The following is a 20,995-nucleotide window of genomic DNA, read 5'->3' on the forward strand; positions in this document are numbered from 1 at the left end:
CTTTTTAGGATCAACCACTTCACTACACCCCCTCACCCCCTCTATGTCTGTCAGTCATTGATTACCTCAGGTTGTTACGAGTTGGCAGACCCAGGTATGTCCATAGAGGTTCCAAACGTGGGTTTGTTTACACCGGCTCAGCTGACACTATCCCAACTGTGTGGTCCCGGCGCCTCGTCATCACAACAAACCACACGTGTGCAGTGTTAACCTGAAGCCCTTGGCCTGTTTGATGGCATCACTGTTTTACCAGCCATTGCAACATATAACAACTCCCCCACATTCATGTTGTTAAATACCCGCTCCCTTAACAACAAAGCATCACTTATTAATGAAATCATCATTAAGGAAATTGGATTTTCTCTGCCTCACTGAGACATGGCAAAACCAACAGGACTTCCTCACACTCAACCTAGCCACCCCCCCAGGTTATGCTTATCTCCAACAGCCCCGCTCCATTGGTCGTGGTGGTGGGCTGGCAGTCATCCACAGAGCATATCCCTGTCAAACAGCTGCTTGTGACGAATAAAATCTCACTTGAGTGCATTGCCTTCTCAGTGGCTGCCCCCTCAAAGCAGCAGGTCGTCCTCATTTACCGCCCCCCCAAACCTTCCACCTCATTCATGTCTGAGTTGTCTGAGCTTCTCACCTCAATCTGCTCCATGTCCCCATCCACACTACTGCTAGGTGATTTTAACATCCACGTGGACTCTAGCACCTGCACCTTTGCCGCTGAGTTTCTGTCACTATTGGAGTGCTTTAACATCACGCAGCATGTCCAAGGTCCCACCCACACTAAGGGCCACACCTTGGACTTAGTGTGCTCAGTGGGCACTAAATCTACCCATCTCCAGGTTTTAGATCTCGCTGTTGCCGACCATCATGCCATCTTGTTTTCTCTACCTATTCCCCTGCCGTTGCAGCGCTCAAAACGCACCATCACTTTCAGGAACATCAAGTCAGTGAGTGCACCTGCCCTACACACCATGGTAGCATCCCATCTCGCCCCATATCCCCCTAATACCCCTGTTGATGACCTGGTAGCCTGTTACAACACTGCCCTAGCGCTCACCCTTGATGCTCTGGCCCCTTTCAAAACCTGTACCGTCTCCTACACCTGCCCTGCCCCATGGTTCACTGCCGAACTCCGCTCCATTAAGGCTGCTTGTCGCCGGCTTGAGAGACTCATTAGAGGAACTGGTCTCACTGTCCACCGTGAGGCATACAAGGACCATGTAAGGGCCTACAAGGAGGTGCTCACCCGGACCAAAGCTCAATACTATTCAACCATAATCCACGACCAACAACATCAACCAAGAAAACTGTTTTCAACAATAAATAGTTTACTCCGCCCCATTGCTGCCCCACAACCTCCTGGTGCTCGTGACCTCTGCTCGGACTTCCTGGATTTCTTCCAGGCCAAAGTAATTCCATCCACTTGCAGCTTAGCGCACCTGCCCCCCCTGCTCCTCTCACACAGCTTGTACTCCAAGCGCCGCTGCTCCAACTGCACGCTCCTCATACTGCCACCTCTCTGCTTTCGCCCCTGTGGATGCTGTCCAGGGTGGCTAAACTGGTCTCTAAGGCCAAGCCCTCCGCCTGCTCTCTGGACCCCATGCCCACTGTCCTAGTAAAGGCAACATTACAAACTGTTCTGCCCACCATCGTGGACATAATTAACTCCTCCCTGCTAACTGGCATGCTACCCCGACATCCTTCAAAACCGCCTCAGTCACCCTCATTCTGAAGAAACCCGGACTTGACCCAACTGACCTCAACAACTACCGGCCAATCTCCAACCTTCCCTTCCTTAGTAAAAATCTTGGTAAAGAGCAGCGCCCGACCACCTCCACCATCACATGTCCAACCCATGAGCTCTATGAACCCTTTCAATCTGACCTACTGGAACCACACCAGCACAGAGACTGCCCTGATCAAAATCACCAATGACCTCCTCATCGCAGCATGACTCAGGCTCCTCACTACACTAATTCTCCTTGACCTCTCTGCAGCCTTTGACACCATCTCCCATAATATCCTCCTCACCCGCCTGTCTGAACTCCTTGGCCTCACTGACTCCGCCCTCTCCTTCTTCCACTCATACCTCTCGGACCGGACACAGTTTGTCACACACACTGGCTGCAGCTCCCCCTGTGCCTCTGTCAACCATGGAGTCCCCCAAGGCTCGGTGCTCGGTCCCCTTCTATTGCACTCTGAATCTCGTTATCCTCTGTGTATAATGACATAAAAGGCTTTAACTGTAACTTTATTTCACAATATCCATCTTCCGATTGGTGATATCATCCGCAGCCATGGTCTCTGTTTCCACTCCTATGCCGACGACACCCAACTGTACATCAGCACAAAAAACCTTCTGCCCATCTCCCCCCTCAGTCACTAATCAAATGCCTTACCCGAAATTAAAACCTGGATTGACCACCAACCTTACTCAAAACTAAACAGTGATAAAACTGAGCTCATGGTTGTGGCCCCCAAGGCACTGCTCGGGAAGTGTTGGAGATCTGCTCCTCACATCGACGGTTCATCATCTCCCCCATCCCCTCAGGTCCGCAACCTTGGTGTTGTCTTGGATTCAACCCTCTCATTTCAAAACCACATCAAATCCGTTTCAAAATCAGCCTTCTTCCAGAAGGTGGCGGTAAATGCACCTAAAAGTTGTTTGCCCACCGCCATAAAATAATAGCATCTATATTCAATACAAAACAAGGTTGGGGTTTTATGAGATGGGGGGGAAAGTAAAGTGGTAATGATCAGGTTAAGAACTGGACACGGCAATCTCAATAGTACACTTTTCAAAATAGGAAAACATCCGACAGGGTTGTGTGATATATGCAATGAGAATGAAACAGGCGAACACGTCTTTTTGTCATGCAGAAACCATACCCAGCAAAGACAGGAAACAAACTTGGAAATGTATTTGAATGTGGAGAAAGAACTCAGGGGAGGGAAATGATATTTCGTTGTATAGGAAAGACTTTAAAAAGCGTGAGGAACAGTACAAAATCCAAACACTAGGGATGCTTTTTTCTTATCAACTTAGATTTGTTAGAACATGTTTTCAACTTTAATTGACTGAATTTATTTGACAATTGGGCTTCTTAACACATGAATACTGTGTCATATATTTGAACATATATATATTAAGAAGTACAATATAAGACAAGCAGAAGTTTATTATACTTAAGTTATTATACTACGATTCAAAATGGGTCCCCGGGCCGTAGTCTGGACACCCCTGCCCTCCATCCTACACCCTACCAAACTGTGCGTCCAGTCCAACAAGTGTGCAGGGGAGGTGTGTTATCAAAACCCTCCAACAGGAAGTCTGCATCTCACCTGACTTCACCTGAGCGACCCAGGTTATTTATACATGCTGTTACTCAACCTTTACCCCTAGATTAGTAGGGAACGAAACACACATTTACACTCCCTATTATTACTTCAATTAATAAAATGTCTTAGCAAGACTATCCTTTGTTAATATAACAAATAAAAGCCCCTCAAACTAAATGTTTCAGCCGTACCTTAGATGTCTCCTCTACCTCTTCTTGTGGGTTCTCAGAAACAGGGTCTGAAAAAGATGAAAACACTATTATTCAATCATAAAGTTTATCTAATCTATTTCTTTCTGAATTAACTTTGATAACAAGCCTTTTTCACGGCAGAGATGTCGACTTGCCATGCACACAATACGATTGGATGAACCAATAATGGTGGCTCTGATCCAGAAATGTTTGCAATCCAATTAAGCAATGTTAAGTCAGTCAGAAACATATTGACATATAAGTCGAGATCTCTGCTGAGAAAAAGTCTCTTCATATTGCCTTGTAAACATGCTGCTGTTAAAAAACTATTGCCCAGTTTAGGATCATTAAAGGTCTCATATTATACTGTTTTTCATCAATATATTACAGGTCTCAGATATATACAGAACATGTCTCTGAAGTGTTTGGCTCCAAACACCAAACAGATCATTGCAGCATTACCCATAATCCCCTCTGTTTCAGCCCTGTTTCCAAAGTGCTGATTCTCTGTCTGTTACTTTAGATCAGTGTTTCTCAAACTTTTTCGTACCAAGGACCACTTAACCAATAAAAAAAAACTCACGGACCACTCCACAAATATCCCAAAAACACATCGTTTTTCTAGAACAGATTACAAATCGCCTGAAAATGGTACAATCAGGCGGCTACATGTGTGACAAAGGTGTTGCACTGGGCTATATCATGCAATCGAAAGAAACTTAAGCTCGCTCCATTGCGGAGATATTCCCGCGAGAGTGCTGAAAACTTACATTTATTCATTTATTTCAAATGAGAAATGTTACCAATATACTCACGGACCACTAGGGGGCGCTCACGGACCACCAGTGGTCCGCGGACCACACTTTGAGAAGCACTGCTTTAGATTAAAATAAGGAGCCCCTCCCCACACCCCTCTGAGAGAGATTTGGTTAAAAAGAACACAATGGTGCTCTAGGAGGAGATTCAGGTGATAAGGTGGGGGGGGGGGGGAGTTACCTTGGTTGCTGATTGGCTAACGGTTACACAAGCCAAAACATTGTTATGACATCATAAAGTGGCCAAAATCTGATCAGCTCATTTTCAGACAGATTTAAATATAAATGGATCAGGACAAAAAGAGAGAGAATCTTTGTTCTGAAACTTTCAGAGTCTCTTTCCACAGAGGGGACACATGCTGATGTAGAAGAGACATGAAGAAGTGGATTTTGCATAATAGGTGACCTTTAAAGTAGATACAATCTTATCCAATCTGCAGTTGAATTAATTAAAATAGGAGTTGTTAGCTTCAGATCTTTACTATTAACACCTGTCACTATACTTCCTGTTTGGATCTGTTAAAATGCTCTCTTTGGTGAGCAGCTCTGAGGCGTTTCCTCTCAACTGCTTGAGATTCCTGAGAAAGAGATGCCATACATAACATGTTAAAAGCTACATCTGATTGGCTGTTCATACCTGCAGGGGGAGTGGCTTCAGCCTCATCCTGCTGCTCCTTGGTCTCCTGAGCCTCTGTAGGTCGGGCTCGGTCTGCTGCGAGAGGAATCAACAGGTCAACAACGTCTGCAGAACGCTTAATGTCTCCCTTTTTATGTCTCATAGTGTTTTCAGTCACTGTGAGCCACCAAAGATGCACTGAGTAACTTATAACTAACATTTTCCGGACATAAGGTGGGAAATAAGAACCAGAGATGTGAGACCGACATGCAACTTGTACGTGAACTCTTTAAAATCTGAATGTATTGGCACTGTAATGATGATGAGTTCAATTATATATGATTTGCTATAGGCCCCAAAATGGATTCAAAAATGAAAGTTCTGTTGCCAATATATTAGAAATATATAAATGTCAAAGTAGTACCAAATTGTTTGATAACGTTGACACTTGAATTCCAAATCAAGATTGAATTGAATCCAGAGGTGGCTGCTGTTTCAGGCTTTTTCAATAACTACTGGAGCGCGGGGCTAATGCTAATAATACTTAAGGTAAGGTACTTTTTTCTCCCCAGGAAAGTACCACCTCTCTAGCAGGGCACTAAAAAAGGGGGTTAAAGTTCTCGGAAATAAGTTCTCTTTTTGGTGTGAACGCAAAATTCCAGGCACTAACGGAACTAAACGGGAAAAGTACTCCGGTGTGAACGCGCCTCTTGTGACCAGTGGTGTGGTGGGGATTTTTTTACTGGGGGGACGCTATTTTAATTAGCTCCAAACAATGGCCGCGCGCAGTGCACTCACAAAACGGGCAGACAGGTCCACAGAGACTACCGTATGCTTAATCCTACTTTAGTTACTGTACTGGCAAAAAGCAGACGGCGCTGCGCTCATAATTACTGTGAAATGTTATTATGTTTTTGTCATTATTACAAAAAATACACACTTGCAAACTGATAACACTGGCAATAATTGTATATGTATTAGACTATTGAAAAAAAGATCATGCTCCAAATAAGTGGGTTACCCCGCGCATCCAACGCCCACTACACCACTGCTTGTGACTGTATTAACTGGGCCGTCCAGCAGCAATCTAACAACATATTGGGAATAACGCCGGCTGACTAAATGTATTTATGTTAACCAAACTGACAAGTAATCATTAAGTAAATAAACAGTAACTATACAATCTGTTGAATCGCGGCATTCAACATCGAGGATTTCGTTTGAGGCCATTTTTGGGGGTATAATAGATATTCAAAACTCATTCGAAAAAACCTCAACATAAACTTAAAATGTAAAGAAATAAAATACTATTTGGTAAACCCTGAAGGCAAGATGGCCGCCGTGTCTCTAGCTCCTGCATTTATTTCGTTTTTGCATCTTTGGAATTGATTAAATGTATTATCATAATAAATCAAATTGTATTTCACTGTCCAATATTTAACCTTACATTCTGGTTCTTTCACCTGCACTATTTTATTCAAATGTGTCGTACTCTGTTTCATTTCCAATAGTTTAATTTTTGTATTATTATTGTTATTTTGTTGTCTTGTGTCCTTTTATATAATGTGTTGCATTGTTGGAGGAGCTCGGGACCTAAGATTGTAATTGCCATAACCACACTGTAGCTACTGTACACATGATAATAATAATGAAACCCTTGAACCTTGAAATATCAACCAGTGCTTTACCTCCGCAGCGCTGCCCTCCCCTTCTTCTGAGGCCTCAGTTTGATTGACAGCTGTCTGCTCCAATGCAGAGGCTTCATCTGTGGCTGCTTCTGACTCCTGAGAGGAAATCAGAGAGAAGACAAGATGACACAGAAACAAAACAAGTTTAACGGCAGAGAATAAAGCATAGATTTTAGTTTAGATTAGAGCTTTACTCTTTAGTTATGATGGTTGTGATAAAACCTTAGTTATCAAAGTCTGGAAACACAGACATTGAGAAGTTTAGAAAACATTATCCACAGAAATTACACATAAAACAAGATATAAGAACACCTAAGACGTAGTTAATTAAAGGCCTTTGCACAAGGACATTGTCGAGAGCCATGTATGGAAGTTCAACGATATACCAAACAGTAGTTCAGTTTAATATCTTTTTTATGGTGTGCATGTTTTTAGCAGAGACGAATGGCTAAAACTAAGAAAATAAGGCCTGCAATGAAATACACCATGAATTATTTTATGATAAACACACGGAAAGCGTTAAAAAGTTAATGTTTTGACACTTCAAAATGGCACCAACAATCAGAAATATTGTGTTGGCATGGTAATGGTGCGGGGGTTTGGATATAAGTTGATGGTGATATTTCAAAACTTTTTTTTTTTTTTAATATATATTTTATTGAGCATTAAAAGTACAAAACATATTACAATTACAGAATAAGAAAGGGACAGAAACATAATGCTCACTTTCAGTTTTCTATTTTAAACATCCCACCCCCACCCCGCCTCAACCTCAGGTAAGAAACAAAATGATTGTTTTTACGGAAAGTCACCCAGATCACTCGTATTTAAAACTGTTTCAGGGATTGACCGTCTTGTAAAAGACAAACGGGTCGTATTTATTTAGAGCAATGAAAGCTATGGCAAAGCTTCCCACAAGCCAGAATATTCTTATAACACTAGATGACTCAGCAAATCAGACGGCGTGTCTTCCCTGTTTCTTACTGGAAGCTAAAAGCACAAACAATGCGGCGACTCCCAGTCAGATCTGTGATCTCTTCCAGATGTGCAGAGGGGAGCCGAGGCTCTGCCAGGAATCAACAAATACTGACGGCTTTATGAGTCGTGAATAAAACTGATTAACATTTCTGTTCCTTTCTGAACCGTCGGACCCGTTTGGTTTGAAGAAGGTTGAACATCATAATACAAATAAGGATAGATAGAAATCCTCTCCTTGGATTTATTTATACTAATACACCATTACATGTCACTTGCTGGACGCTTTCATCCAAAGCGACTAACATACATTCAGTACTGTGGGCCATCCCCAGGAGCAATTTGGGGTGAAGTCTCAGGCACACAACGACACGCAGTGGGACTCGAACTTGCTATCCTCTGATTCGAAGATCAGCGCATTAACCCACTGCGCCACACGCCTCCCACACCACTGTTTATATTGTAATATACACAGTGTATATTTTAGTACCATGTGCACAGTTTTACTATAACTTCTTGTTTTATTATATTTTATTAATAGTTTTTTATTGGACATTTAACTTCATATGTTTATTTTGTATTTTATTAATTCTTGGACATTATTTGCTTCACTTTTTACATTTATAATACCTTTATTCTTGTCTTAGTATTACACATTCCTACTTTACTTTATTCTAACAATAAGAAACCAAATTGAATTAAAAAAATTGAAGCAATTTAATAAAGTTTTCTGATATTGATTTTACTTTAACTTGTTGTGTTTAAATACATATTTTCATTTTGTTTATCTTTTATTCACGTCATTCTAAAAACCAGCAACAAAACATATTAAATCAATAATAATTTAGTAAATGAATAAAGGTTTCTGATTTCTGTACGATTGGATAAATGTGTGTGAAAGAAATCAGTTTGAAAGCTTCATTAACTTTGAAAAAAATAAATAAACTGATGAGAACATCTTAGCAGCACTTTTCAGTAAAACACTTTAATATGAAGTAATAGATGTTTGTTGGAGTAAGACTCTCACACACCTGTGACTGATCCCAGGCAGATGTGGGAAGTAGTGGAGTACAAATACTTAAGTAAATGTTTCTGGTTTCAGTACTTTACTCCACTAAGACTTTTTATTTTCTACTTCTTACATGTTGAACTCAAATACCTGTACTTTCTACTTCTTACATGTTGAACCCAAATACCTGTACTTTCTACTTCTTACATGTTGAACCCAAATACCTGTACTTTCTACTTCTTACATGTTGAACCCAAATACCTGTACTTTCTACTTCTTACATGTTGAACTCAAATACCTGTACTTTCTACCTCTTACATGTTGAACACAAATACCTGTACTTTCTACTTCTTACATGTGAACCCAAATACCTGTACTTTCTACTTCTTACATGTTGAACTCAAATACCTGTACTTTCTACTTCTTACATGTTGAACCCAAATACCTGTACTTTCTACTTCTTACATGTTGAACACAAATACCTGTACTTTCTACCTCTTACATGTTGAACACAAATACCTGTACTTTCTACTTCTTACATGTTGAACCCAAATACCTGTACTTTCTACTTCTTACATGTTGAACTCAAATACCTGTACTTTCTACTTCTTACATGTTGAACTCAAATACCTGTACTTTCTACTTCTTACATGTTGAACACAAATACCTGTACTTTCTACTTCTTACATGTTGAACACAAATACCTGTACTTTCTACTTCTTACATGTTGAACACAAATACCTGTACTTTCTACCTCTTACATTTTGAACCCAAATACCTGTACTTTCTACTTCTTACATGTTGAACCCAAATACCTGTACTTTCTACTTCTTACATGTTGAACCCAAATACCTGTACTTTCTACTTCTTACATGTTGAACACAAATACCTGTACTTTCTACTTCTTACATGTTGAACACAAATACCTGTACTTTCTACTTCTTACATGTTGAACACAAATACCTGTACTTTCTACCTCTTACATTTTGAACCCAAATACCTGTACTTTCTACTTCTTACATGTTGAACCCAAATACCTGTACTTTCTACTTCTTACATGTTGAACCCAAATACCTGTACTTTCTACCTCTTACATGTTGAACACAAATACCTGTACTTTCTACTTCTTACATGTTGAACCCAAATACCTGTACTTTCTACTTCTTACATGTTGAACTCAAATACCTGTACTTTCTACTTCTTACATGTTGAACCCAAATACCTGTACTTTCTACCTCTTACATTTTGAACCCAAATACCTGTACTTTCTACTTCTTACATGTTGAACACAAATACCTGTACTTTCTACTTCTTACATGTTGAATTCAAATACCTGAACTTTCTACTTCTTACATGTTGAACTCAAATACCTGTACTTTCTACTTCTTACATGTTGAACCCAAATACCTGTACTTTCTACTTCTTACATGTTGAACTCAAATACCTGTACTTTCTACTTCTTACATGTTGAACTCAAATACCTGTACTTTCTACTTCTTACATGTTGAACTCAAATACCTGTACTTTCTACTTCTTACATGTTGAACTCAAATACCTGAACTTTCTACTTCTCTCATTTTCCAAACAGCTGGTTCCTTTAGTCTGAATGTGTGTTTGGTGGCGTGATCATTATTCTTTAGAGTCATTGCGTGCCTATTGATTTGAACACGATCCGTGTATCCATCATTTCCTGGTCTTCTCTAAAGAAGAGGGACCAATGGAAACGTTGTCATGTTGCCGTTGTTCAGCATGGAAACATTCATTAGCTAACAATGACATTATTGTTCTATTAATATAAAGGGAGGTCAGGTACTCTTTAAAACAGCTGCTAGTTATGGGTACTTTTTACTCGAAGCCCATACTTCTTTACTTTTACTTGAGTAAAGAAGTTTAGTCAGTACTTCTACTTTCACCAAAGTATTTAAAACACGAGTATCTGTACTTCTACTTGAGTAAAGGATGTGTGTACTCCTGCCCTCTCTGATCCCGGGTCACTAACCTGCGTCTCCCTCTGCTCCTCTCCGGGGGTCAGGGCTGCGTCGGGCTGATCACAGATCGCTGCTCTGGGCTCGACCTCTTCCCCTGCCGCTTCAGGTGCCTCTTCTACTGGAGCTGACTGCAAACATGAACAGGTAGGTGGTTAAAAAAATAGGCTTAAAGAAAAAAAAAAACACTTGAAAGCTGCTTTTTAAAGAGTCCTCTCCTGCTGATGTTCAGGTGTATATCAGTATGTAGTGTCTCTACTTTAAAGAGTCCTCTCCTGCTGATGTTCAGGTGTATATCAGTATGTAGTGTCTCTACTTTAAAGAGTCCTCTCCTGCTGATGTTCAGGTGTATATCAGTATGTAGTGTCTCTACTTTAAAGAGTCCTCTCCTGCTGATGTTCAGGTGTATATCAGTATGTAGTGTCTCTACTTTAAAGAGTCCTCTCCTGCTGATGTTCAGGTGTATATCAGTATGTAGTGTCTCTACTTTAAAGAGTCCTCTCCTGCTGATGTTCAGGTGTATATCAGTATGTAGTGTCTCTACTTTAAAGAGTCCTCTCCTGCTGATGTTCAGGTGTATATCAGTATGTAGTGTCTCTACTTTAAAGAGTCCTCTCCTGCTGATGTTCAGGTGTATATCAGTATGTAGTGTCTCTACTTTAAAGAGTCCTCTCCTGCTGATGTTCAGGTTTATATCAGTATGTAGTGTCTCTACTTTAAAGAGTCCTCTCCTGCTGATGTTCAGGTTTATATCAGTATGTAGTGTCTCTACTTTAAAGAGTCCTCTCCTGCTGATGTTCAGGTGTATATCAGTATGTAGTGTCTCTACTTTAAAGAGTCCTCTCCTGCTGATGTTCAGGTGTATATCAGTATGTAGTGTCTCTACTTTAAAGAGTCCTCTCATACTGCCTGTGCTGCAGCACCTCTTTTCACCCTCTGTCTGAAACCAGAGCCCAGTCTGCTCTGATTGGTTAGCTGTTGTAATTGGTCAACCGCTTAGAGATGTCCCGCCCCTTAGCCTATCACGCACAATGTGCTGGAGCGATATCCAATATAAGTGTGAGTGTTACATAGTGATGTCACTCTGTAAAGTTGTAAAACATGAGCAAACAAAGCTATTATAAAAAACGACAAAAATGTCACACAAAAAAAATACAACCAATTAATTACAACGAGAGATGTGCAGGGGGAAAAAGTGACAATATTCTACTTTATACTTTCGGACTTCCCTACTCAGAATGTGAATCTTTAATAACTGGTCATGAATGCATACAGGCATTTATTCTTTCCCCATTAAGGAAAGGCACTGCATTTTTTTTAGCAAAATATACTCAAACTAAGAGAACAAATAAATATGTTATTGGTGCATTTTTTTATGTAGGCCTGTGTTCATGGTAAAAGAGGATCATGTCAGCGAGCACATTGATGAGTTTCTTGTTTCTTATTGGACAATAATTGAGCTCCAAGGTACCGGCTGGCTCCAATTGGCTGACAATGAGAAACTTTAAATCAAAAGACAAACTATCACAAAAATATGATGTTAAATGTGTTTTTCAGATTGTAGTAAAATTCTCTCTGCATGCAGGCCGGATATTATCAGACCATCCGTTGAACAATAAAGGACAAAAATAATAAACTCTGTCTGGTGTTTAATGTAATTCTGTTGAAAGAGAACTGTAGTGTGCGGAGCTTCACTCATCTTCAGCAGAGACAGAAAAGTGTGTAAAAACAGCCACTCCTTTATCTTCAAACACAATGAAACGTAATCAGGACTTTGTAGCTAAAACCACAGAGTTATTCACACACAGACAAAACCACACACACACACACACACACACACACACACACACACACACACACACCACACACACACACACACACACACACACACACACACACACACACACACACACACACACACACACACACACACACACACACACACACACACACACACACACACACACACACACACACACACACAGACAAAACCACACACACACACACACACACATCTCAGAAGATTATCATTCTGTCACACACAGTTTCCGTCCAAACAGCATTATCTACTGCCTCACTGGGCCGACAGAAAACAACAGAGACAACACTTTGATACACACACAGAAACACAGCCACACACACACAGACTTAAAATAACAAACGCACACAATCTAACAGATTCAGACGAGACAAGTAGCCATGACATGAGTGTGTGTGTAATTCAGAGGGTTAAAACAACACTGGACTTACGGTTCTGTCCATCTATCATTACAATTACCACAGTGACTGGGCAACAGCTATGTGTGTGTGTGTGTGTGTGTGTGTGTGTGTGTGTGTGTGTGTGTGTGTGTGTGTGTGTGTGTGTGTGTGTGTGTGTGTGTGTGTGTGTGTGTGTGTGTGAGTGTGGGAATGTGTGTTATTGTGAGGGTACTGATTTCCGGCTGCTACAGAAACATTGTTTTAACCGCTTCTTTCTGTTCCTCCATCATCGTTTATCATTAATTAGATAACATGATATATTGTGGATTTTTTTAAAGCTCTTTGGATTTTTAACTTAGTTTTAGAAGAGCAAACTGTAGCCACTTTATCATATCATCATGTTTAAGTTGATGTGTATGTAGTGTCCCTACTGTCTGTGCCATGTCTTCATGCTTAATATTCAAAAAGCTCTTTATTTTTTCTCATACTGCTGATTGGTCAACCGCTTAGAGATGTCCCGCCCCTTAGCCTATCAGGTACAATGTGTTGGAGCGGCAGCCAATATAAGCGCAACCTATATAACACACTACAGGAAAGAGAAACCCCTTAATAGGATAACAGGGCCTCTTTTGCAGTCTTCAAGCCAGCATTTGAACTGGGGACCATCCAATAATAAGCCTGCTTCTGTCACTTCATGCTGCTGCTGACTTCTCTCTGTAGTTATGTGTTTGTTATGATAAAATCAACCTTTATTAATCCTTGAAATGCAGGTGTCAGAGCAGCAATAAGAGAGACACAGGATAATGAAAAATCCAGGTAACAGTATAACTAAAAAAAAACTACTAAATGAGGTTAACATACAGTTATGAAAGAAGATAATTGATTTGATTTGATATACTTTATTAATCCCTCGTGGGGAAATTGTTTCTCTGCATTTAACCCATCCTAGTGTTAGGAGCAGTGTGCTGCCATTTTGAACAGCGCCCGGGGAGCAGTGTAGGGAACGGTGCCTTGCTCAGGGACACCTCGGTAGCACTTGGTCTTGCCGGGACTTGAACCTATCGACTTCGCCACCACCGCCCCTATAATTATGAATCGATATCTATACATGTCTAATGATGCACGATATGTGCATTTCTCTGCTCACCTGTTCCTCTGCAATCGTTTCCTCCTCTTTCTTTTCTCCTTCCTCACTCTCTGGGTCTGTTGTTTTTGTTTCTCCTGCAGGAGGTAGCAGCTGCTCAGAGACCGACTCCTCTTCTCTCTCCTCACCGAGCACCTCCGCAGACTCCTTAACGTCTGTCCTGGACTCTGGAGCAACACAAAAAAGACACTTTTTAAAAGGGGTTATGGTTAAAACGTATACAATATAGGTCCAGTTTCAGGTCATTTATAGGTAGATCTGGTTTGCAGATACAAGACGATGGATCCGTTATGACACACATTCTAAAACGACAGACAAATCTCTACTAAAAAAGTACCCACTGCTTCATCACCTCGTACAAACGTGAGCAATCCAGAAAGCTAATAGATAAAGCGGCATTTCTTCCATAGCATCTGTGTGACACTGCTACAACTTGTTAATGTGTGCGATGGCTGCTGCATTACAACGTATTTCAAATGTACCAGCTGGAGGTTTTGCATCCACATGATTTTCCTGGGTGATGTTGTTGAGTTTGGCGTCTGCGACATCTTCTTCTTCGCTGGTGGCAGGTTCTGGTTTGATGCCGTTCTTCTTCAGATGAGCGCCGTCTTCTGCCTCCTGCTTGGCATCCTGAGCTAGAGAGTACAGCCTATAACACAAAAACACATCTCCTTTTAATACTGGACTTTTGTTAATACACCTTTCGGTCATTTAAAAGACAGGGATGCTCATACATGCATGTGTTTCTTATCATCTCCATCCAAATCCATACGTCAAACTCATTCGTAGCACTTTGAATTGCCTTGTGTTGAAAGGTGCTATATAAATAAACTTGCCTTAGCAGCTTTTTAGTATACGCAAAGTGACCAAATCGAGTTTGCTGTTGATAGATACTTTTCTCCCACAATGCAATGCACAGAGGAAATGGAGGAGCAACCTACGGCTGGAACTTTTTTTTTTTTTTTTTTTTTTAAATGGTGGATTCTGGCAAAACAGCTCCAAAAATACCTTAGAAAACAAAGTTATCAAACTAAAGAAAGACACTTTGCCGTCTTCATGAATGTCATTTTTTATGAACTTAGTGATAAAACAGACATATTGTGACCCTTATTATATTGTACATGATTAGAATGACATGAAGGCACAGCTCACGTCTTGTGGCATGTTTTTCGTCTTGTATAAGTTAAGGAGTTTCTGAAAAATGGTGTGAAGTGCTTTAAGGAAATGTCTTGAGAATTAAAAACAAGATCAAAGTGCTTCCTGCGTCATCGCTGCAGAAAACTGACTGGGGATCAGTCCATCATGAGTCGAGCAGCCAAGAACTACAGATGTTTCTGACTGTCACGATGAGAAATTCAAAGAGTCTGAAGGGTGTTCACAAGCAGAGTGAATTATGCTGACCACGGGAATGTGTTTGAATGTGACTGATGAGCAGAAAGAAGTGTCATCAAATCAATTTTTATAACTGAAATGAAACCTCAACTCCTCAAAGCAGCTGTAGGAAAAGGGGAATTATAAACATTGGTCTCACATTCAGACCAATGTCATAGACTTGTATTCACACTGGGGAAATCACAGACATGATGTCATTCATTCATTCATCACTTATCTGCCGCCTGCTTAATCTGTTTTAGAGCAGCAGGGATTTAAATCCCAGAATGCACCGGGCAGAAGGCCAGGCGGTCATTCACGAACAGGGACATCCTGTTCAAAGGGACAGATTTAAATCTGCAATCCACCAAAGCTGCATGCTTGTCTTCGGAGTCTACAACCGTAATTCGGAGAAAAAAAAGCACCGTAATTAAATACAACGATAATGGAAAACGCTGTAAAGTAAAGATTTACCAGGGGTGCACATAAATGTTTTGCCCTGGTTCTCAAAGGAGCACCTGGAGATGTTTTTTGGTGCGCATCCTTGAAATGAAATAAACCGTACCTTTTGAGTGGTTCTTGACTTTATGAACGGGGGGGAGGTGCGCTAGTGAGCACGCTCATGAACTGTTCGCCGGAGCCTCGCAGCGGGGTTACTGTGTGGCCCTGAATATTACTCATGTTCAAGCCCCCAAAAACCCTAAAGGGGGCTTTACAGTTTGTACAGAATACAGTATCATCTGTCCTTAGACCCTCCATGAAGACAGCTGAAGAAACCCCACTATTAATGGGGGAAAATGAAAGAAACCTCAGGGAGAGCAACAGAGGAAGGATCCCTCTCCCAGGACGCTCAGATGTGCAATAGGTGTGAGTAAATTTAAAAGATAATACATTTACAACATAGGTAGTGCGTCAGGCACAGCGTGACTAATGATCCAGGAAAATATGTTTAACCCTGTATCAATGGGGACCTCAAAGCCTTTTTTGATAGGAAGAAGCCGGAGACTTTGATGGGGCTTAAGGCATGGATGTATTAACAGAAGTGGATACAGCTTTGGGGGGTGGGGCACCGTTCGTTCCTGTAAAGGTTGCACAGTACTGAATGAAGAGAGCAAGAATCCTGAGGTCTTCTGGGGATCTTCGGCATCATAACGCATGCACTTTTGCGTTTCCTTAAACAGCTGCTGCATCACAGGAGCTTCTCATTCAGTGTCAGCTTAGCCAAATAAATTAAGGAGGGTAAATATTTATGGGTTTGAGTTTTAAGATAAGATTAGATGGATCTTTATTTATGCCTCTAGGGAAATTCAAGTGTCATGGCAGGAACAGAATAAGAAGAAACACAGATATTACACGTGGAATATTTACGGGTATACAAATAATAACTAAAATAAAAAAGCACATTTTACAACTTTTTGAACGTAATGTTGGAAAAGGGCTATTGAAGTGTTCCGACTGGGTAGTTGATTAACGTTAAAATAAAACGATGATATACAGACGTCTCTTTCCCAATGCAAGTCAATGGGAAAAGTCTTTTTGGGCCCAATGGCATCACGGACCCACAAGGAAATTGTAGTTTGGCCTCTACGGAAATTAGTTTCAAAGACATAGCTCACTTCCTGTGGGCTGAGGCTGTTCTGAAGGAGCTGAATTAAGAGCTTTGGCCATCTAAGCACAGCCACGAAAACAGACTAGAAGGTCGGATAGAGGCCAATAGCTCCATGTAAGGTGTGGGGTTAGAAAGATAATGTATATGAAGTGAAGAGCAGCTGTTAACAGGACCCTAGAAAGTGCAAATTCCAACAGGTTTGCCCAACACAGAGGTGACACCAACAACACACCCCTGTGAGTTCAGCGGGACACACGGGGCCCTCAATCACCAGTGCCTCCTTTCACAACTCTTCCTCCTCTCTGTCCTAATTTACATTTTCTCTTCGTCTTCTTCCTCCTCTGTCCTGTCCTTAATAATATGTTCTCTTCGTCTTCCTCCTCTCTTTCCAATTATTGTAACATCCGGTCCAGACTCGAGTTACATTTTTATAAACAGATCAGTGATGTAGACACTTTTAATTAACGCAATCGGTGCCATGAGGACATTGCATGTATTGACGATACAATGTTTTTATCGGATCGTTTTAATTGTATTGTTTTAAGTAAGTCTCTTTCCTGTCCTTCTTCCATCGCCCTTCAGATCACTCGTCGAGCATGTCCGTTTTACCTGATATTATCCGAATTCTTAACAACATTTCTCATAATTTCCTTTTATCTAATGTAGTTATTGGGCACTATTGGAGTATTTGTGTATAATATGTTCATGACTGATGTGAATGCAGTGTAAATAAACCATTGACTGTATATCAATTTATCTAAAACATGTAATGACATTTGATAAAATGTTGATTTAAACATATGTATTGTTTTCTTGACATGCTAGGGCTTTACTCCTGAATCTATCAACTGTTAAAGTGTGAAAGGAAAAAGGTGGACTCCTCCTACTTGCAGAATGTGTAGTAACAAGTTGGACTTACTTCATCCAGCCTGAGTAGATCTCATGAAGGTTGGGGGTCTCCTCTGGAGTTTCCACCTAAACAAACACAAAATATTTTTAGAGAACGTGTTCCAAGAATGTCTCATCTATAATCAAGAGTGGCTGGACAATATCCCTTCAACCCATCTTGGAGAAAGCTAATTTCCTGTTGGTCAGGAATTTAAAGCCACAGGCTCCCGGAAAGGAATCCATGCAGCAAGAAACAAAACTGGCAGCAAGAGAGTGAGTGGAGATGCAATGATGAGCAGGGGAACGATGCCTCTGACAGCAGTGGTTGGTTTAATTTGAGAGATTAGACATTTTTCTCTATTGTAGTCTTCCTAAAACTTTGTCAGCAGAAACTTTTGACTTTATTTTTAGCCCGTGGGCCTGAAACCTGAAACCTGTGACCAGCCAAGAGTCTCGATGGCAGACTTTACAAATAACACATATTTGTAATTTGTCTTTATTTCAGTGCAACACAATAAGAGTGACATTATGTAGGAAACATTATTACAGAATAACACAGCGACTCGACAAAAGGGTTTAAAAACTTACCAAGCATAAATTGGTCTGATTTTAAATTAAGTTTTCATTAAAATGTTGCAGTTTTTAATAATATAGCCTACAGAAAAATACACACGACGATATACTAGCTCTTGGTACAGCCTCTTGGTGTGTGTGGATGCAGCATGGCTCTCCACGTGCACTCTGATCATTTTAGGGCTGCAGCTAATTAATCAATAACTGTTATTATCTTTTAATTATTGTTAATTTAACAACATCATTTAGTAGTTCAGCCTATAAACCTTCAGAAAACAGTGAACGAAATGCATCAAACTTTCCCTTAGTTCCTTGTAGGACTTAAACTCAAAGATATTCAGCTTCTTGATATGAAATTAAAATATTTAAAATAGAAACACATGTGACAAGCTAATTCTGGGCATTTTATGCTTGAAATATTACCTGAACAATGTATGAATTATAGTTTATTACCTGCCAATTAATCAACTTACAATCAACTCGTTTATTAAAATGACTCATCAATGCAGCTATAGCACATTTATATCAAAATGTACAACTTTAATCATTAATCAACACAAACATGTAAGGGGGTCTGAATGGGTCTCATTGTGCAGTAGCAGGCCCTCAGCAGCGTTGTTTTCACAGCCATGCAGCTCCTGAAACATTATGTTCTTTTCCTTCAGGAGGCCTGAACAGCGACACACATGTGCTCATAAACACACTCACACATACATACGATGCCCTGAAAATCACTCACTGCAACACTGGAGCAAGAAGCACACTGAAATCACATATTTAATTCAGTTAATGTAAATAATGCAAAACGCACCTGCTCGGTAAAGAAATAGCATTAACAATGGTAAATATGATCAGGAACAATGACACAGCGGGAGGTAGAATCAGATAGGGTCGGTTTTACACTGAGTAAAGCAGTGAATTTTGAATAATCTGAGTAAAAGTACCTACCTGAGCAATGTGTTTCTCCAGCACCTTGGCAGCTTTCTTGTATCCGTGCACCTTGAGGTGCTGGAAGATGAGGAACAGCAGCGTGGCGTCTTCCTCTGAAGCCATTATGTACGACTGACGGCGGAGAAACCAGCGAAAAACTGGAATATTATATTATGTTATTAACAGTTCACTTCATGCTCGCTATTTAGAGTGCAGCCATGAGCCTCTGACACACGCCCCCTTCGAAATGCATCATGGGAAGTGCCGTTTTTGCTAGGGGGCAGAACAACAACAAGAGCATGTTTTTGGGATTTGATTTTTATTAACATGATGTTAAACGGACAACTGACACATCTTACGATAATATCATGATGGAAAATAGTATTTAGAAATATTACAGATATCTTTACATATCTACTTACCCATCCTGTCCATGTGTATCCATTCATTATAAGATAAGATATAGTTTATTGATCCTGATTTGGGAAATGTTTTCATCACAGCAGCATAGATAAGACATTGCACATGAATTTAAGGTAAATACAATACAATAAAAATAAAACTATACATATCAGCAGCAGAAGATAAACAAAATACGCAAAACAGTAAATATACGTTCAATAATGAAGGATATAAATCTATAGAATGGGTTTATTGGATACACAATATAAATGTAGTATGTATATAAATGATGTATTTATTTGCTCTATTTTTGTAGTCTACAAGTTAGAAACACTTATTTTGTTGTGTGTGCTTAATATATATTTATATAAACGTATTTTATTACATACATGTGACCATTGTGGTCCCATCTATGGTTTTCTGCATACTTGTTGTCCTCATCCTTAGCTGTTATGTCTATTTATGTGTAAGTATATTGAGAGCAATGCAAACAAGTTGTATGTGTGCACATCCCTTTATTTATTTATATATATATATATATATATATATATATATATATATATATATATATATATATATATATATATATATATATATGATATACAGTCTATGGTGCACATTGTGGATCGTAATTACAGTTACTACAATTATTTAGAATAAAATCGTTGAAATGTATTCTTTCTAGATGAAACTTAAAACAGGTTTGAATAGATTTAATTTGTTAGGCATCATCTTATCCATCCATGTTGTTGTTCTTTCTAGTGGTTTGATATAAGGCTAATGGCTAATTTGCCTCTTTTGATAGATCACATTTCAGAGGTCTGACTTCAGAAACATTTAATAGGACTTTTGACCTGAATAACCTACTGTTACAATGGTTATAGTTTCCTAAAAGAGTAATTTGCACACTGGTTAGACACAATCTAGTCTCTGCCGTGTTATTAGTCACTCTATTCTACCATGTAGTCCTAGTTCTGTAGTCCTAATTATGCTAGCATAGTGACCACATGTGAGTATACTAACATAACCTGCAGATTAAAGTGTTTTCTGGTCACTTCTGTATGCTTTATTAACATTGTGGATTAAATAACCTATCCATCAACTCAAACTATGCTTGACTTTAATTGACAACATTTTACCTGCTGCTAGTTAGGGGTCCACACTACCAACCCGGAAGTGACAACTTTCAGTGGGCTTTAAACTAAGGGACTGTACCATTATGAGCGGAGTGCAGGGGTGTTTTTTT

At 40.0% G+C, this 20,995-nt stretch overlaps 1 protein-coding gene across 1 annotated transcript in view; it reads right to left on the minus strand.

Moving 5' to 3' along the window:
• Positions 1-19,593, minus strand: part of LOC117558723 (treacle protein-like) — a 21,302-nt gene extending 1,709 nt beyond the window's left edge. The window contains exons 1-8 of the mRNA XM_034235083.1: positions 19,366-19,593; positions 17,876-17,931; positions 14,459-14,625; positions 13,980-14,143; positions 10,648-10,764; positions 6,665-6,760; positions 4,998-5,072; positions 3,546-3,592 (exon numbers count right to left, since the gene is read on the minus strand). Coding sequence (XP_034090974.1) covers positions 3,560-3,592; positions 4,998-5,072; positions 6,665-6,760; positions 10,648-10,764; positions 13,980-14,143; positions 14,459-14,625; positions 17,876-17,931; positions 19,366-19,470 — 813 coding nt within the window. The 5' untranslated portion in view covers positions 19,471-19,593 and the 3' untranslated portion in view covers positions 3,546-3,559. The remainder of the gene's footprint in view (positions 1-3,545; positions 3,593-4,997; positions 5,073-6,664; positions 6,761-10,647; positions 10,765-13,979; positions 14,144-14,458; positions 14,626-17,875; positions 17,932-19,365) is intronic.
• Positions 19,594-20,995: the final 1,402 nt, after the last annotated feature.

This window comes from Gymnodraco acuticeps, unplaced genomic scaffold, assembly GCF_902827175.1.
Source record: "Gymnodraco acuticeps unplaced genomic scaffold, fGymAcu1.1, whole genome shotgun sequence".
NCBI lineage: Eukaryota > Metazoa > Chordata > Actinopteri > Perciformes > Bathydraconidae > Gymnodraco > Gymnodraco acuticeps.